The sequence below is a fragment of the Lampris incognitus genome, chromosome 17 (genome assembly GCF_029633865.1).
Source record: "Lampris incognitus isolate fLamInc1 chromosome 17, fLamInc1.hap2, whole genome shotgun sequence".
Taxonomy (NCBI): domain Eukaryota; kingdom Metazoa; phylum Chordata; class Actinopteri; order Lampriformes; family Lampridae; genus Lampris; species Lampris incognitus.
Window position 1 is genome coordinate 39,564,008 of NC_079227.1, and position 19,218 is coordinate 39,583,225.

Genomic DNA, 19,218 nt, shown 5'->3' on the forward strand with positions numbered 1-19,218 from the left:
GAAAGAGTGTGAAAGGAGGGAAAGAAAAAAGCTACAGAGGACTATGACGCGCAACGACGACTCAGACAAAGACCCGTTCTCACCCACCTCTCCTAATCCACCATACTCACATGGCAGCCAGCCTCTCTCTCCTTTGTCTTCCTTATATCCGCAGCTCACAGCGATGTCTCTGGGAAACCCCTCCAACGACTCCGGCTGTGTCCAGCAACCCGTCCAACAACGCGGCGCCACGAGACCGATCCTGGGACCACCACCGACACCCCAACCGCCACCAATTGTCTCTCCCCCGTCCACAGTGAGGGGACCATGGGAAACTCACCTCTGCAAACATTTCCTGGCCGGCCTGCAGGACGGAGTTAGGAAAGCCATAGAAACACACTGCGTAGGATACGGAAAGAGACGACTGGAAGACTTGCTGAGACATGCTGATCATGCTCACGATCAGATACAGAAAAAGGCAGAAGAACAGAAGGCAAGGCAGGCTCAGGACAAACATCACGCCTCTCTCTCTCTCCTCCATGATGCCGCAGCGGCTTCACCCCACCAACCTGGGCAACAGGGCAGACCCGGGGACCGTTCACGACGTCAGAACACGTGGCAACACGTCCAGCCCAGCGGCCCCCAACTGGGTGACGACTGCTGCTTCACATGTGGCCAGCCCGGTCACTGGGCTAAAGACTGTCCACTCCATCGAGGGCATCAACAAGGGCGTGGCAGAGGCCGAGGATGGGGTCAGAGCGAACCACAGGGTGGAAGGGGACGGAGCAACGGACCTTACGACCAGCGGGCCCCACAGGGAGGCTCATACCGGGGCTCGGACTGACAGGTGACACGGGAGGAGGAGGAGGGGGTCCTGGACACATCTGCTGCCACATCAGGTCGTATGACTGCACAGACACAACCACATACACTGATTAGCAATGAAGACTCTGCTTTGCTGTTAGCTTCCCCAGTTGGACAGTATGTCTCTCATGAGCCAGCTTTCCGAAAACTGCCAATGATAACCTTGCGTCTTGCAAATGCTGAGCTGCCTTTCTTGTTGGACACGGGAGCCACACGAACGGTGGTGAGAACCGCCGATGGCCCGTCCACGGTACCACGGAGCGGCCAAACGGTCCTCTCCGCTGTTGCGAGTGGTACGTGTGTCGCGGAGCCATTATCCGTCCCTGTGCGCCTCGCTTGCCTGGACGACAGCTCATCAACAAAATTGCCTGTTTAGATTTCTGATAACTGCCCATTTAATTAGCTGGGTAGAGATGGCATGATCCAACTGGGCATCTCTGTTGTTTCCACCCCATCAGGGCTGCACATCACTTCGCTACCAGCAGCGAATAGTTTTCTGCATACACATAACCCCGCCCTCCCTGTACGGGTCTACATGTGGGCTCCTACCGCCTCCCAATACACACAGTGGCTTTGCTCCCTTGCTCACACACAACAACAGGGGGCGCATCGACCTACATGACAGCGGACAACCTACACTGCACCGCTCATGTCACCCTCACATCCGACTCGAACTACGAACAGCGCTGGCGCAGCCAGGGAACACGAGAGCAGGGGATGAATTACGACATTTCTATTGGGCATCAGAATGGGGTTTCCTCACGTGCGCATTAGACACCGACCAGACTGCGCTGTTTTCGGCTGATGACGAGGTCCCGCACGTCTCCTTGGTAAAACCACGGGGTTCCCAGTGGAAAGATACGGGTCCACTCGCGCAACAAGCTCCTCTGGCGTCAGACTGGCTTCACGCGACTGGTCCCCCTCACTAAAATGATACCGGGTAGACCTCAGCGCCACCGTTGCGGTGACGCCACGAATGTTGGCTCTTTTCTCCACCTCACCGTCACTGACTGAGGCCCATACACTGGCACACACACACACACACACACACACACACACACACACACACACACACACACACACACACACACACACACACACACACACACACACACACACACACACACACACACACACACACACACACCGCACTTGCTCCGCAGCTTCACAACATCCACCAAGGGCTTCACACCCTACGCAGAGCAACACTGCAGACGCTGCAGGATTTGCGCACAACACAATCCACACAAACAGATTGCCCAGAGCAGCGCAGCCCCCCCCCCCCAACGGGGCCATTCCACCATGTAGTGATGGATTTCATTGCGTTAACGCCATGTGAAGGGAAAACATATTGCCTGGTCATGGTGGACACGTGGTCCAAATGGGTGGACGTGTTTCCATCAAAACGTGCCTCGGCCTCGGCCGTAGCAAAAGCCCCCCTCACCGAAACTCTTCCCCGGTGGGGCATCCCCACCAAACTCAGCAGTGATAACGGCAGTCATCTTGTCATGTCAACATGTCTCGGCATAGATCTGAGACACCATTGTGCTTATGACCCGGCGAGCGGCGGGGCAGTGGGAAGGGAGAACGGCGCACTAAAAAACAAACTGGCCAAGTGCTGTGAGGACACCGGACTGTCTTGGGTCAAATGTCTCCCACTGGTACTTATGTACATGCGCATGCGACAAAGACACTCCAGAGCAGGGCTTAGTCCTTCTGAGATTCTCATGGGACGGCCTCCGACCATGGGAACGGGCCCTGCACCGGGAGCTCTTCCCCAAACCGCTCTTTACGAGCATGATGTGCTGCAGTCCTGCTGTAATCTCTCCTCTGCTCTCTCCCAAGTCTCCCGACAGGTGGAGCTGCTCTCCCCAACCCAGCTGAGAAGGTTCTCCATTCCTACCTCCCCGGCGACTGGGTCATCATCCGGTGTTTCCGGAGAAAGACCTGGCGGTCCAACAGATGGGCGGGTCCATTCCAGGTGCTGTTGACGACGCAGACGGCCGTCAAGGTTGCTGAAAGAGCCACGTGGATACGCGCCACCCACTGCAGACCAGTCCCAGCTCCAACAGACGACACCTCCGTTGCTGACCCCGAAGGAGAGAATGCAGAACCCTCAAACCACTCCAGTTCCCCAGTGGCAGACTCAGCAACGAGCCAAGAAGCGAAGTGCTCCATGGGGTCCCTTCAGGACTAGCCTATGGAGCCCTTGGGACCCCTTCCGGCAGTTATGGGAACTTTCGTTATTCTGATAAATGTCGATGGATATAACAATACCAACCAAAACACATGTTTGTTATTGAAAGTGACTGATGTTATTTCTGAATATAAGGAAGTCTCTCATACTGACTTTATTCTGATTGGTGGAGACCTAAATTTGACGCCTGATGAATGGCAGGGCACGTGCCCTTCTAGATACAGTACTAACCAGTATAATAATATTTATTTGATTGTATTGACTCCAAGGCTCTAATAGATGTTTGGAGAGACAGGAATCCAGATGTTAGTCAATGTTCCTGGGTTAAACCAAACGGCAGTTGTAAATCCAGAACAGATTTATGGTTAGCAACATCCCACATTGTAAAGTATGTGTCAGACGTGTCAATTTCTAGCGCTCCCTTGACAGATCATTGTTTAATTCATCTGGTATTGAACCCAGAGAGCAGGACTAAATGTAACAAAGATTAGTGGCAGTTTAACGCAGACCTCCTAAAAGATGAGGCGTTTGTTAAATCTATCAAAGATTTATTACGGAGCATTAAGAAAGATAGGAGTATAACTAGCTGCAGTAGTAGATGGGGATTTTCTAAATGTAAAGTGAGAGAGTTTTCAATAAGTTTTAGTAAATCTAAATGTAGACAACAAAGAGAGTAAGAGGTCTAATTGGTACAAGACATAAGAGATTGCTGTAATAAGACATTAGTATCTGATGCTGATAAAAGCTATTATATTAGTCTACAGGCCAAGCTTGACAATGTATATCTTAAAAAAGCACAAGGTGCCTATATAAGATGTGGTGCTAAGTGGATAGAAGAAGGGGGGAGAAACACGGCTTATTTCAGGGGACTAGAAAAAGGGAGACAGCAGAGAAAGACTATTAACATGTCAGTGATCAGTGATGTTGAATGCACAGATCATAAAATGGTATCTGAAGAAGTGTATAGATTTTATTCTACACTGTATGCGTCAGAATACTCTGTTGACGACTCGGTCGCATTTCTAGAAAATGTGAAACCACAAATCCCCAAAATAGAGTTAACGTTTAGAGAGATTTGTGACTCCGAGATCCAAATGGGAGAATTAGACGATGCAGTTTAGAGGATAGCAGGAGGAGAAGCTCCAGGACTAGATGGTCTGACCTCCAATTTCTATAAATTATTTTGGGAGGATATAAAAGGGATTTTATTTGCTGCTATAAATGACATGATTAGGAATAGGACAATAACTCCTACAATGAGACAGGGATTAGTCACACTTATACCCAAACATGGTAAAGACAAAAGATATATTGACAATCTACAGGCCCTGGTACGCTGCTGACCACTGACCACAAAGTGTTCACACATGTGATGCTGACAGATTAAGGGACGGTATGACACAGAGGACAAGTGACACCCAGTCTGGTTTTCTTAGAGACAGGTCTATACACAATAATATAAGATTGGTGTTAGACTTATTAGGTTATAGCCATTTAACTGAAGATGATGGAGCTATTTGGTTTTTGGACTTTTACAAGGCCTTTGACATGGTTGGACATCCATTCATTATACAAACACTAGAATATTTTGGTTTTGGGGAAAAGTTTATAAAGATAACTGAAATGTTATATGACGATGTTAATAGTTCGGTTTTTCTGCCTTTTGGAACATCAAGGCGTTTTGAAGTTAAACGAGGCATTCGTCAAGGTTGTCCATGCTCCCCTTTATTATTTATTAGTGTGGCCGAATTATTAGCTCCCCTTATAAAAAGCAGTTTAGACGTCCAACCGTTAAATGTTATGGGAAGGTCTTTGGTTATTAGTCAGCTAGCAGACGACACCGCTTTATTCTTAAAGAACACAGCACAGATTCCTGCAGCATTGAATGAGGTGTCTCTCTTTTCAAAAGCTTCTGATGTACATTTAAACATGAAGAAGTGTGAGTTATTGGCTATTCACGACCACCCTCTGATTAATGTGCAAGATATTCCAGTAAAGAGGAAGTTAAATATTTGGGAGTCATGATTACAAAGGATAGAAATATTAGGGAAACATCTAATGTGGTAAATAATATGCAGAACTGTAGAACTATTCTTAATAGTTGGCTCCAAAAGGGACTTATCCATTGCTGGACGCATTTTATTTACCAAGATGGAGAGTTTATCTAGACTCATCTATCCAGCCTATTCATTAGATATTCCTGATAAATTAATCAAGAAAATTAATCAAGATAACTTCAACTCAGCGCAGCAAATCATTCGTCTTTAAATCTAAGTAACGTTAGTAGCTAAATCTGTCCATGGAAACATGATTGTTTTCAGCAGATATCTTAGTTACAACAAGATGGAGCTAACAAGGCAGTTTTGTGTTTTTACGTGTGTAGCCGGGTGGTAAATCTGTTAAATATGTTAAATGATTTTTCACTTAAATTTAGTATAGTTTAACTGTTAATATATGTAATTGTTACACTGTCAAGCCATGTAAAATGTCATTTGATGTATTTAAATTGTGAAGCAGATTGTGAGTGTATTTTTATAGTTTTGGTTGTCATTGCATGTTTTGACCAGTAAGTGGCAGTGGCGGACTTTTATTGTAACTCCGTGCAAGTTATCCAAGTGCATCTTGGGTAATCTTTCTTTTTTTTCTTGTGTGGAGCGCCTGAAGATTGCGGTGTGACGGTGCTCTGACTCCGTAGTAAACGCTACTGGAGTTGATGTTCGGTGATTTTGGGCGCGAGCCATCGACCGCTGTTCGCCATTGAAGGCATGACAAGGTAACTGACAGAGTGAGAAGTTGCGCGATCTTCAGGAAGTTCCACATGTCTTTGTTAAACCCTGTTTAAAGTACATAGTCCACTGCCGTATTTTGCACCGTATTTTGTATTTATTATTTCCCTTTTTTAAAATCTTTTCTGTTAAACTTGCCACATCTGTGAACATTTATGAGCTGTTTGCTCGAAAGACACAGGAATGTATGCACTCAGTAAAACGATCTGCATTCGAAGGTTCAAACAATAAAATTAAAGCTACAAGAACCCCGGAAGTAATTGTGTCCTGTGTGGTATCTAATTCCACGGGCTACACGTGTGATATTTATTCAGTTCGGGAAACCCACGATCTTCTAGCTAGTTGGCGGGCTCACTAGCAGCCGAGCCATAACACAACAACAACAAGGAAAGACAAGAACAGACCATTCAGCCCACCAGAGCTCGTCTATTCCTCCCTCTCACCTGCTGCACTTGTTAGCTAGCAAGCTAACCTGATGTCACTGATGCCACTTACTGCTCATAGAATAGCAGCTGAATCGCTATCGCCATGTACTTCCTACTTCCGGCTGCTCTGACGGTCCGTTTTCAAGGCAAAGTTTGGAAAAGTCCGTCTTTTCTGAAGCTGTCAGCGTCTTTTTTTACATAATGACCCCATGGAGCAGACCGACGCCGTCGCCGGCGTCTTTTCCTGCAGCTCAGGGCGTCTTGTCTCTTCAGAAATAGACGTCCTCCTACGTCACGCACGTTTCTGACAGCTGACCAATCACAAGCGGAGTAGCGAGACCTTGTCGTTTCCCATAACAACCATCAAACATGGAGAATGTGACTTAGCGGCGGACAAGTTGATTGTGCTAACGTTAGTTTCTGAGCACAGTGAACTGTATGACATGACAGGTAAACTGTATCGTAACATTCATAATAAAGAGGCCATCTGGAATCACATTGGACGGGTCCAGGAGGTTCTGATAAGTGTTTAGCTGCTGCGCCAGTAATGAGAGACGACATCAATGAATCACACAACGCAGATGGAAACGTGCGGCGGCAGCCATTTAGTTAAAACAGGAAGAAGAACCGAGCCTGCAACGCAGGCAGACCGGAAGGGAGGCTTGGTAACTATAGCAACCACAACCAATACTGGCGTCACCCCTTTTTTCCAAAAGAAAGACCCCCTCCTACACACAGTACAACAATATCACCACAGAACACCAGGCAACATCACAGCTCAGGCCATATAACTAGACCTGTCAGGTAAGACAAAACATTATCACCAGTACACACAACCAACTGGCCTAAAGATCAAAGTCCTCTAAATGCCGCGGCAAGCGCCGGCGACGCTCCGAGCGTCGTGGTGCAGCATCAGGTGCAAGAGCAGGCACACACTTGCCAGTGGAGCTCCCCCCAGGCTCGACCTCGACGTGAGACACAGCCTCATCCCCCAGCCTCATATCGTTATCACAAGGCAGGCAAGGTGCAGGTGGGGGCTCGGCAATGGCTGGCGGTATGTCAGGGCAGTGCGGGGCGGGGTTGTCCAAGTGCTCATCAGACGCAAAATCTTCCGCGAGGGGTTCAGAGGCCGTAGAGGGACCTTCCGCTTTGTAGCAGTCACCCAGCCTGACCCTGTAGGAGGTGCGACGGAGTTGAGACCCCGTGAACTTCTGGATATTGCACCATGAACCATCCACGCTCGTGACGAGGTACCTGTCACGGGCCTTTGACTTATTCCGGTCACCATACCGGTACACCAGTTCACCAGGTCGAATGGCGGGAGGCACGGCCACACGACCAGAGAGCACCTTTGACTTCATGCTGTACGGATGGTTGGTGACACGCTCCGAGTGTTGTTTCAAGATGAGGTCCTGGTCGACCACAGGCAACTGCCTATGGGAGAACTGGTCACGCTGAAGCAGCATTTCACGGGCTGACAATCCACGCGACCTAACACGACTGCTCAGGTTGGCCGTAGCGACAGAGAGTAACAGGGGATTAACAGCCAAAACCTGGCGCCACTTTGCCATGTACATTTTATCTTGGGGGGGCAGAAAGGAACATTTGCTGAGGAAGTGATCATCAGGCCTGCCGACACATTTACAAAGGGGACAGGACCTCCTTGTCCGGACAGGGGTGGATTGCTTTGACTTGGGGAGTTCAGACACAGCCCCGGTGCACTGAAAGCCATAACGTAGACGAATAGCTTGCCATATGCCGTCAATAGATGTGGAGTTCCTGACTATGCTGTGACGAGAGATTACAGGACAATAATTGGCTATCTGTCCCAACATTAACTCTAACATGACTACCTCCTGTTCTTTATTGCGACGTCGAGGCGCGGGAATATCTTCACCGTCATCTGTGAATCCCCGGACAGGGGACGTTTTAGACTTCTTCTCCCACTCCACGCCATTGAGCAGGAAGGGGGCAAACCCGGCGTCGAGCGACAGTATATAAAGCAGGTTCTGACGCCAGTTCTCTGAAGAGTTCACCGTCTCGGTCTTTGTTAAACACCACTGCTTCGGTGCTCCGTGTGTCGCCATGCTGCCCGCTTAGCTAGCACAACTGTGTCTGAGCTAGCTAGCCCAGCCGCGGCGTCTGGTGGTAGACGTAGTAACTACCCTGGGATTCCCCTGGAAGGGCTACCGCCATTAGTTCGGTAAATATCAGTCCTCGGGACGTAAGTCTGGTAAGCGCTGCCACCACGCCAGTAATGAGAGACGACATCAATGAATCACACAACGCAGATGGAAACGTGCGGCGGCAGCCATTTAGTTAAAACAGGAAGAACAACAGAGACTGCCATGCAGGCAGACCGGAAGGGAGGCTTGGTAACTATAGCAACCACAACCAATACTGGCGCAGCGTCACACGGCGATGTGGCGTCGCACACGGCCTCTAGCAATGCGGGCGCTGGTTTTAACGCACCGGTCACGCAGCCCGGCTTTTAATTCCTTCCTTCCTGCACCACTTTTTGACGGTTCTTTTCTATGATCTCTGTAATCCGTCTTTACCTTCTTCAGTTTGGGATTTGTTCCGTTGTTCAACTGAAGCCTCCACTCTCCACTCGCTCTCTTTTTCGGCAAATGACTTGCGGTAGCCCCGCCCATAGCCACTGACGTCAGCGTTTCCATCTGGGGGAGAGAAAAAAAAGTTCTAGAATTTGGAAACGTTCTATTGGAGACACATTCCACGGTGTGAAACGTCGGTCAAGCAGCACACGACTAAACACAAGCGAGGAGGACGGCGACAGAAATGAGACTTGTGAGAAATTGGACGGATAAGAAGATGGTTGGCGTTAAGAGTCAGTCAGGGCAGCCTGGCAATCCAAGAAACAAGCCCGGAGGCCTTCTTGAAAGCCGTTTGAACCAGTTCAGTAAGACAGAACGTTCACCGGCAGATCGGGTTCTGCAGCCTGCATGCCTGCAAATTACTGTGCAGGGAGACAACAGCAGACAGGTGGGTTGACGTGACCGAGCCTAAAGAAAACTCAAGCTGTTAAATAAACATTTGCATTAGAGCAGCGGTCACAGGGAGTTGAATTATATTAACCGACTGGTACGAAGGCAGTATGCCATCAGACTAAAACTGAAGGAATCTGTCTGACCTTCGATTTTCTCGACAGCCGTGCATCCAATCGACTTCACACTATTGCTGAGGACCCACGGACGTACAGAGTCGAGTGTGAAGGTTTTTTTTTTATTTAAAAATTTCAAATTTACAAACAACATGGCCCTGTGATGGCCTGGCGGCCTGTCCAGGGTGTCTCCCCGCCTGCCGCCCAGTGACTGCTGGGATAGGCTCCAGCATCCCCGCCACCCTGAGAGCAGGATAAGCGGTTTGGATAATGGATGGATGGATGGATGGATGAATGGCAATAACATTTCTATATCAGAACAATAGGACCAGGTGCACCCAAAGGAAAGAGAAAAAAGGGGGGAAATTAAAAGAGACAAGAGGTTGAAATAACATCAATATATAAAACACATAAAAATAACAGGGCTAGGGTTGTTTTTTTGTAAATTATGTTCTTCTATTATACTACAAAGTTTCACTTCACTCTCAGATTCCTCTATATCACCTCTACTTCCATCTCATTCATAAGCCTCTCCCACACTTTCTCCACAGCCGGTCTTCTCAGTTCTTCCCCTCTTAAACATCTATACATCACTCTCGTTTTCACACTCACCAGACTCACTCTCCTCTCTCCTTCTCCCACATACATTTCTATCTCCCCTTCACTAATCAAACTGCACTAATCAAACACGTTCAATGACATCAAGCGAAGTATATTGTTGGCTAAGGTATGAGTACAAAGGGTAGCTGTTTTATGAAAAATGACATTGTTTGTTATTACAGGTCAATAAGAGAGAGCAGATGAGGGAGGAATCCTCACATTGCAGCAAGAAAGAAGAAGAAGAGAGGGGGAGCTCATTTCACCAGAGCAAAGAAAATGACACAACCCCGCTGCTAAGCCGGGCAGGCATGTCTCAACTCATTGAAGAGCTCCAAATGAAGAACCTCATGCTGCAACAAACTCTCAAGGAGACCAAGACCAGCCTCAAGAGATGTGAGGAAGAAAGGTATCTTCTGAAAATGGAAAGATGCCAGGTGGAGGAGGCCATTAGAGAACGGGGTCTCCTTGATCCTGAAGAGGTGCAAAGAACCTTTAATGAGAGGGAGGCCAGGTTCAAGGCCAGGGAGATGGACTTGTTATCCCTCCTGGAGAAAAAGGACCTCTGTGTTCAAGAAGCTGTCCTCAAAGTTGAGGAGATGGGAAAAAAATTAAAAGAAATGGAGGACAACTGTAAGAGCGGTGAGGAGAAGGTGACCCTAATGAGCAACAAGAAACTCCTCCAGAAAACACAAGTCCTCAAAAAAGAAGCACCCCTCAGGGCAGAGGAGCCATATACAGCTCCTCCTTACAACCAAGAGGCTCAGACCCTGATATCTGACTTGTCTCAGCAAGAGGAGAACGAGGAAAGGACAACAGTTGCCCTCGACCAGGCCACACAGGAATCTGACAGCCACCTCCAGCAGAGGCAGGAGGAGGAAGCCTCTCTCCCTACAGCCATTAATGAGGTAGAGCAGTCTATCAGGACATGGCTGATGAAGAGGTGGTCAGAGAAGAGATTTGTGAAGAAGAGATGGGAGGTAATAATAATAACTTTATTTATATAGCACTTTCCTCAAACAATGTTACAACATGCTTTAGAAAGAAAGAAAACCAGACAAGACAAAAATAAGCGCAAGACCAGATAAGTAATAGTAAAATAAAAACAATAAATAAAAATAAATATCAAATATTTGTGAAAGCTTTCATAAAAAGAAAACTTTGAAGACCAGATTTAAGGTAGAGACTTGGTTAGCCTTAGTTCAACAGGAAGAGAGGTCCATAGTGTGGGGGCTCTAACAGCCAAAGCCCCGTCACCCTTTGTGACAAACCGAGACCTGGGAATAACCAGCAGGGCTCCATCTGCAGGTCTTAATGGTCGAGAGGGTGTATGCCAGGTCAATAAATCACAAATGTATGTAGGAGCAAGACCATTTAAAGCCTTAAAAGTGACCAATAACATTTTAAAATCAGTTCGAAACATAACGGAACCGGTGTAGGGCAGGAGTGATATGGTCATGCCTCTTTGTCCCGGTAATGAGCCGAGCAGCGGCGTGTAGTACCACCTGCAGACGGTGGGGGGAGCCCTGGCTGATAGCCGAGTAAAGTTACAATAGCCAAGCTGAGAATGGATAAAAGCATGTGCAACTTTTTGCAGATCGGCAACTGATAAAAATGACTCAATTTTATCTTGATTTTAGGTAGACAGATGGGCAGAGAATAGATGGAGAAACCCCCACCAGAAAAGATGTATGGCGAAAAGATGGGCAGCGAGAATGTTGGCCAAGAAAGACAAGGAGGACAGGATCGCATGGCAAAGGACAGTTGCCTCCCCTAACCTCAGATGACTTCACATAAACACACCTGTGCACTCCCCCAATCCCTAATCAAATAAATGTATATATTCAATTCAATTCAATTCCAAACTTTATTGCAGACTCAGGGTCCATAACAAAGACAAATGGCTAAAAGACAACCCCTAGACAATACACAGATCAAACACAATAAAATAACATAAATGGAACAAGTCAGTGTCTTAGAAGAAGGCAGCTATACCAGTGGTCCCACTGCCCTGATTGGTAGTGTGGCACTGAATCTTATATTAGTTAAACTCGTGATGATTACATTATCAGAGTCATTGAGCCGGCAGATAAATGTATACATGAGATTTCTTAGAAGAGCCTGAAAGGTGTTGACTCCTGCAGCCACAAACATCTCACTTGCACTACACCATCTGTCTTTTTAGTAGTATTCTCACTGCATCATATGAGCTACTCATACTCTCTGTAAACTTGCTTTTTTGTAGTTTGACCACAGGTGTGCAGTATAAGGTGGTGTACAATATGTAGTTTGACCACAGGTGTGCAGTATAAAGCGGTGTACAATATGTAGTTTGACCACAGGTGTGCAGTATAAAGTGGTGTACAATATGTAGTTTGACCACAGGTGTGCAGTATAAAGCGGTGTACAATATGTAGTTTGACCACAGGTGTGCAGTATAAGGTGGTGTACAATATGTAGTTCGAACACAGTTGTGCAGTATAAAGTGGTGTACAATATGTAGTTTGACCACAGGTGTCCAGTATAAGGTGGTGTACAATATGTAGTTTGACCACAGGTGTGCAGTATAAAGTGGTGTACAATATGTAGTTTGACCACAGGTGTGCAGTATAAGGTGGTGTACAATATGTAGTTTGACCACAGGTGTGCAGTATAAAGTGGTGTACAATATGTAGTTTGACCACAGGTGTGCAGTATAAAGTGGTGTACAATATGTAGTTTGACCACAGGTGTGCAGTATAAAGTGGTGTACAATATGTAGTGTGACCACACGTGTGCAGTATAAAGTGGTGTACAATATGTAGTTTGACCACAGGTGTGCAGTATAAAGTGGTGTACAATATGCAGTTTGAACACAGGTGTGCAGTATAAGGTGGTGTACAATATGTAGTTTGACCACAGGTGTGCAGTATAAAGTGGTGTACAATATGTAGTTTGACCACAGGTGTGCAGTATAAAGTGGTGTACAATATGTAGTGTGACCACACGTGTGCAGTATAAAGTGGTGTACAATATGTAGTTTGACCACAGGTGTGCAGTATAAAGTGGTGTACAATATGCAGTTTGAACACAGGTGTGCAGTATAAGGTGGTGTACAATATGTAGTTTGACCACAGGTGTGCAGTATAAAGTGGTGTACAATATGTAGTTTGACCACAGGTGTGCAGTATAAAGCGGTGTACAATATGTAGTTTGACCACAGGTGTGCAGTATAAGGTGGTGTACAATATGTAGTTTGACCACAGGTGTGCAGTATAAAGTGGTGTACAATATGTAGTTTGACCACAGGTGTGCAGTATAAAGTGGTGTACAATATGTAGTTTGACCACAGGTGTGCAGTATAAAGTGGTGTACAATATGTAGTGTGACCACACGTGTGCAGTATACGGTGGTGTACAATATGTAGTTTGACCACAGGTGTGCAGTATAAAGTGGTGTACAATATGTAGTTTGACCACAGGTGTGCAGTATAAGGTGGTGTACAATATGTAGTGTGACCACACGTGTGCAGTATAAAGTGGTGTACAATATGTAGTTTGACCACAGGTGTGCAGTATAAAGTGGTGTACAATATGCAGTTTGAACACAGGTGTGCAGTATAAGGTGGTGTACAATATGTAGTTTGACCACAGGTGTGCAGTATAAAGTGGTGTACAATATGCAGTTTGACCACAGGTGTGCAGTATAAGGTGGTGTACAATATGCAGTTTGACCACAGGTGTGCAGTATAAAGTGGTGTACAATATGTAGTTTGACCACAGGTGTGCAGTATAAAGTGGTGTACAAAATGCAGTTTGACCACAGGTGTGCAGTATAAAGTGGTGTACAATATGTAGTTTGAACAAAGGTGTGCAGTATAAAGTGGTGTACAATATGTAGTTTGACCACAGGTGTGCAGTATAAGGTGGTATACAATATGTAGTGTGACCACAGGTGTGTGGTATAACGGGGTATACAATATGTAGTTTGACCACAGGTGTGCAGTATAAGGTGGTGTGCAATATGTAGTTTGAACACAGGTGTGCAGTATAAAGTGGTGTACAATATGTAGTTTGACCACAGGTGTGCAGTATAAAGTGGTGTGCAATATTTAGTTTGAGCACAGGTGTGCAGTATAAAGTGGTGTACAATATGTAGTTTGACCACACGTGTGCAGTATAAGGTGGTGCACAATATGTAGTTTGACCACAGGTGTGCAGTATAAAGTGGTGTACAATATGTAGTTTGACCACAGGTGTGCAGTATAAAGCGGTGTACAATATGTAGTTTGACCACAGGTGTGCAGTATAAGGTGGTGTACAATATGTAGTTTGACCACAGGTGTGCAGTATAAAGTGGTGTACAATATGTAGTTTGACCACAGGTGTGCAGTATAAAGTGGTGTACAATATGTAGTTTGACCACAGGTGTGCAGTATAAAGTGGTGTACAATATGTAGTGTGACCACACGTGTGCAGTATAAGGTGGTGTACAATATGTAGTTTGACCACAGGTGTGCAGTATAAAGTGGTGTACAATATGTAGTTTGACCACAGGTGTGCAGTATAAGGTGGTGTACAATATGTAGTGTGACCACACGTGTGCAGTATAAAGTGGTGTACAATATGTAGTTTGACCACAGGTGTGCAGTATAAAGTGGTGTACAATATGCAGTTTGAACACAGGTGTGCAGTATAAGGTGGTGTACAATATGTAGTTTGACCACAGGTGTGCAGTATAAAGTGGTGTACAATATGCAGTTTGACCACAGGTGTGCAGTATAAGGTGGTGTACAATATGCAGTTTGACCACAGGTGTGTAGTATAAAGTGGTGTACAATATGTAGTTTGACCACAGGTGTGCAGTATAAAGTGGTGTACAATATGCAGTTTGACCACAGGTGTGCAGTATAAAGTGGTGTACAATATGTAGTTTGAACACAGGTGTGCAGTATAAAGTGGTGTACAATATGTAGTTTGACCACAGGTGTGCAGTATAAGGTGGTATACAATATGTAGTGTGACCACAGGTGTGCAGTATAAAGTGGTGTACAATATGTAGTGTGACCACAGGTGTGCAGTATAAAGTAGTGTACAATATGTAGTGTGACCACAGGTGTGCAGTATAAAGTGGTATACAATATGTAGTGTGACCACAGGTGTGCAGTATAAAGTAGTGTACAATATGTAGTTTGACCACAGGTGTGCAGTATAAAGTGGTGTACAATATGTAGTGTGACCACACGTGTGCAGTATAAAGTAGTGTACAATATGTAGTTTGACCACAGGTGTGCACTATAAAGTTGTGTACAATATATAGTTTGACCACAGGGGGCAGTGTAAAGTGTTGTACAATATACTCTGAACAAAGACATCTTCACACTAACTGAACACATACCAAATTTGTGTGACAGAGTGTGTGCTTGTGCATACATCATGCAGCATTGCCTATAAATATCATCATCGTCTGTCAGTTGTTCAGTAATATTGTGTCCAAAATATTTCACCTTATTACATACTAAAAGATTATTATCAGACAATTTAAAATCAGGAAATTTTAGATGATTGACCTCTTTGGTTCTGCAGATCATGACAACACTCTTACTAGCATTGTATTTGATATCATGCTCCACACCATACACCCAACATATCTCAAGGAGCTGCTGGAGACCAGCACTACAGACACTAAGGACAAGATCATCTGCATACATAATATGGTTCACCAAGTTATTACCAATTACGCACCCAGTGTTACAGGCTTTCACCTGCTTGGACAAATCATCAATATATAAATTGTAGCGAACTGGAGACAGAGTTCCCTCTTGTCTGACACCACTGCTAACCCCAAATGGGGCTGAAACACTATTACCCCATTTCACTTGCATGGTCTGGTGGGCATACCAATGAGAGAGAATTCTCACAATGTATTTAGGCAGCCCTCTTTGACTCAATTTAACAAACAACTTTCTGTGATTAACATGGTCATAAGCTTTAGAAGCATCAACACATAAGAACCGATGAGTTTTGTCCTCTGTATTTTTGAATAATTTCCTTTAAGACATATATACATAAGTCAGTGCCATGTTTAGCTTTAAAACCAAACTGGTTATCCGTGGAGTTGATAAACTCATGCCCTCTATCCAGCAGGATTCTTTCTAGGACTTTTGACTTTTGACTTTGTATGCTGGCTAGAGCTATAGGCCTGTAGTTCTCTAGGCTGCATACTGAACCAGCTTGGTCCTTAATGACTGACACTAACAGTACAGACAACGCTGAGTCTGGTAACAAGCCATGGACCATAAAGCCAACAAAACAGATAGCAAGGAGAGGAGCTATCCTCGGACTGGCATATTTAAGTTATTCAGCAGTAACATGATGTAAACCACTTGCCTTGTTAACAGACAGCTTGTGTATAGCTTGGTATACCTCGTGTGACATTATCACCACCACCACTCTTAATATGGCCCACCTTAAACCGATCACTCTGGACACAGTTGAATAAGGTACTATAATGTTGTCGACATAACTCAGCAATATTGTCTGTACCAGAGATACCATCAACAGTGCATGGTAGAGATGATTTATACTTGTTGAGAGCTCTCACTTCTTTCCAAAAATTAGAGAAGAGAAGAGTTTGCAATAGTCATTAGCCATAATCAATTAAGTCATGAATTAGTCATAATCCATACTCTGTAATCTATACTTGATAATCTCGTCGGCAGAACAGTGGTTGGTAAATTCATTGAGACAGAAAACCAACCCTCCATCCATTACAGGTTGTGAAGCACTCAACTTAAAGGCAACTAATTGTAGGTTAAGGCAAAAAGATGAGTTTTAAGTTTGGATTTAAAGGACTCAACAGACTCTGATTGTCTGATCGCAGCAGGCAGGTTATTCCACAACAATGGAGCCCGATAGGAAAAGGCCCTGCTGCCACCAGCTGACATCTTTTTAACTTTGAGTGAACACAGGAGCCCTGTATTTTGAGAACGAAGAGCTCGAGATGGCATGTAAGGTTTAAGGAGATCAGACAGGTAGGATGGGGCAAGCCCATTTAGGATTTTATAAGTCAGCAGAAGCACCTTGTATTCTCATCTAACATGCAAGGAAGCCAATGACGGGAGACAAGAATTGGTGTAATATGGTAAAATATCCTAGTTTTAGTTAGGATTCTAGCAGCAGCATTCTGAACCATCTGAAGACTTTTGGTACTAGAATGTGGCAGACCTGAGAACAAAACATTACAGTAATCAAGTCTGGATGAAACAAATGCATGTATTAGAATCTCTGCATCAGCCATGGAGAGAAAAGACCGAATTTTAGCTATGTTACGTAAATGAAAAAAGGCAGTCTTAGTGATTTCTTTAATGTGCCTACCAAAGGAAAGGCTGGGATCAAACGTATCACCAAGATTTTTGGCTGCCACACTTTGTGAAACCACAGAGTTGTCGATTGTTATCGTTACTTGATCAAACTGGTGTCTGTGTCTAGCAGGTCCAATGACTAGCATATCGGTTTTATCTGAATTCAAAAGCATAAAGTTAAGTGACATCCAGTTTTTCACAGTAGCCAAGCAGGCCTCTAAGTTAGTGATTTGAGTATGATCATCAGCCCTAATAGGCACATACAACTGAGTATCATCAGCATAGCAATGGAAATTTATTCCATAACTGAGTATAATTTGGCCAAGAGGTGTAATGTAAAGAGACAAAAGTAGAGGGCCAAGAACTGAGCCCTGAGGCATACCATATTTAACGTCAGAAAATTTCGATATAATATTATTATAGCAGACACAATGTGTTATTCCAGAGAAGTAGGACTTAAGCCAAGAGAGAGCTAAGCCAGAGACACCAAAATTACAATTTAATCTATCTAAAAGTATACAGTGATCAATGGTGTCAAAGGCTGCACTGAGGTCCAGTAGTAGAAGCACAGAAGAGGAATCAGAGTCGATAGCCAGTAAAAGATCATTTACCACTCTGGTCAGAGCAGTTTCAGTGGAGTGATAGGGCCTGAAAGCCGACTGAAAAGGTTTATATAGATCGTTTTCTTTTATATGGGTCAAAAGTTGTTGATACACAACTCTCTCTAGCACTTTAGAGAAGAATGGAAGATTAGACACTGGTCGATAGTTATTAAGAGACCCTGGATCAAGGTTCGGTTTTTTTAAGTAGAGGTTTAATCACAGCTGTCTTAAAACTGCTGAGAACAATGCCAGTAGTAAGAGATAAATTAACGAAGTCTAGCATTGTAGGTCCAAGAAAAGGCCAGAGGTCTTTAAAAAAGTTTTGCTGGTAAGGGATCAAGTAGGCAAGCAGTTGGTTTAGAAGCTGACACGAATTTAGTCAAAGTATCAAGAGAGATAGTCTCAAAAGCTGTAATAACTGGAACTGTCAGTGACTCATTGTGTAGATATGAATTTAGTATGACAGGATCTGCAGGAGTAGATGGAGTTGAAGAACTAATTTTGTTTAAGATCTCATCAACCTTATTGCAGAAAAAATCTAGAAATTCATGGGCTGTGAATGGTGAGCAGCTAATAGACGACTGCTTTTTAGTAAGTTTAGATACAGTGTCAAAGAGAAATCTGGGGTTATGTTTATTAATATTTATTAAGTGAGAGCGATACGATGTTTTTGCAGTAGATAAAGCACGCTTGTATTTCAATAAACACTCGTGCCACGATAGGTAAAAAACTTCCAATTTTGATTTTCGCCATTTATGTTCCAGTCTCCTGCAGGTCCGCTTAAGAGCACGTGTCTAATCATTAAACCAGGGTGTAGGCCTCTTTGGTCACCTAGCTCTGGTAGTGAGAGGTGCAACTGAATCGAGGAGACTAGAGAGGGCCACATTTAAGTCACTAGTGAAATTTTCAACCGAGTTATTTACCACAGTGAAAGGAGCCAAGACTTCAGGCAGCTGCTGGCCAAATGCAGCTACAGTGGAGGGACCGATATGGCAAGTGGAACTTACGTCTGTGCTGACATTAACTGGACAGGCCAATAATGCTCCAAATTTGATGAGAAAATGATCAGACACAGCAGATGTGGTTGGTAAGACATTCAGATCAGAAACAGCTATTCCTTTAGATAAAACCAAATCAAGGGTGTTACCACTGCAATGAGTCCACTCTTGAGCAACTGAGTGAACCCAAAACTATCAACTAGTGCCAGAAAGGCTTTACGTAAGAGGATCAGCAGCGTTATTCAGATGAATATTGAAATCACCTAGAATTAGAATCTCCTCAGAGTGAGTAACAAGGCCTGAGACA

At 44.8% G+C, this 19,218-nt stretch overlaps 1 protein-coding gene across 1 annotated transcript in view; it reads right to left on the reverse strand.

The window, feature by feature from the left end:
* The window catches only part of LOC130127216 (H-2 class II histocompatibility antigen, E-S beta chain-like), a 38,695-nt gene extending 36,350 nt beyond the window's left edge, over positions 1–2,345 (reverse strand). Inside the window, exon 1 of the mRNA XM_056296785.1 lies at positions 2,288–2,345. Coding sequence (XP_056152760.1) covers positions 2,288–2,345 — 58 coding nt within the window. The remainder of the gene's footprint in view (positions 1–2,287) is intronic.
* Positions 2,346–19,218: the final 16,873 nt, after the last annotated feature.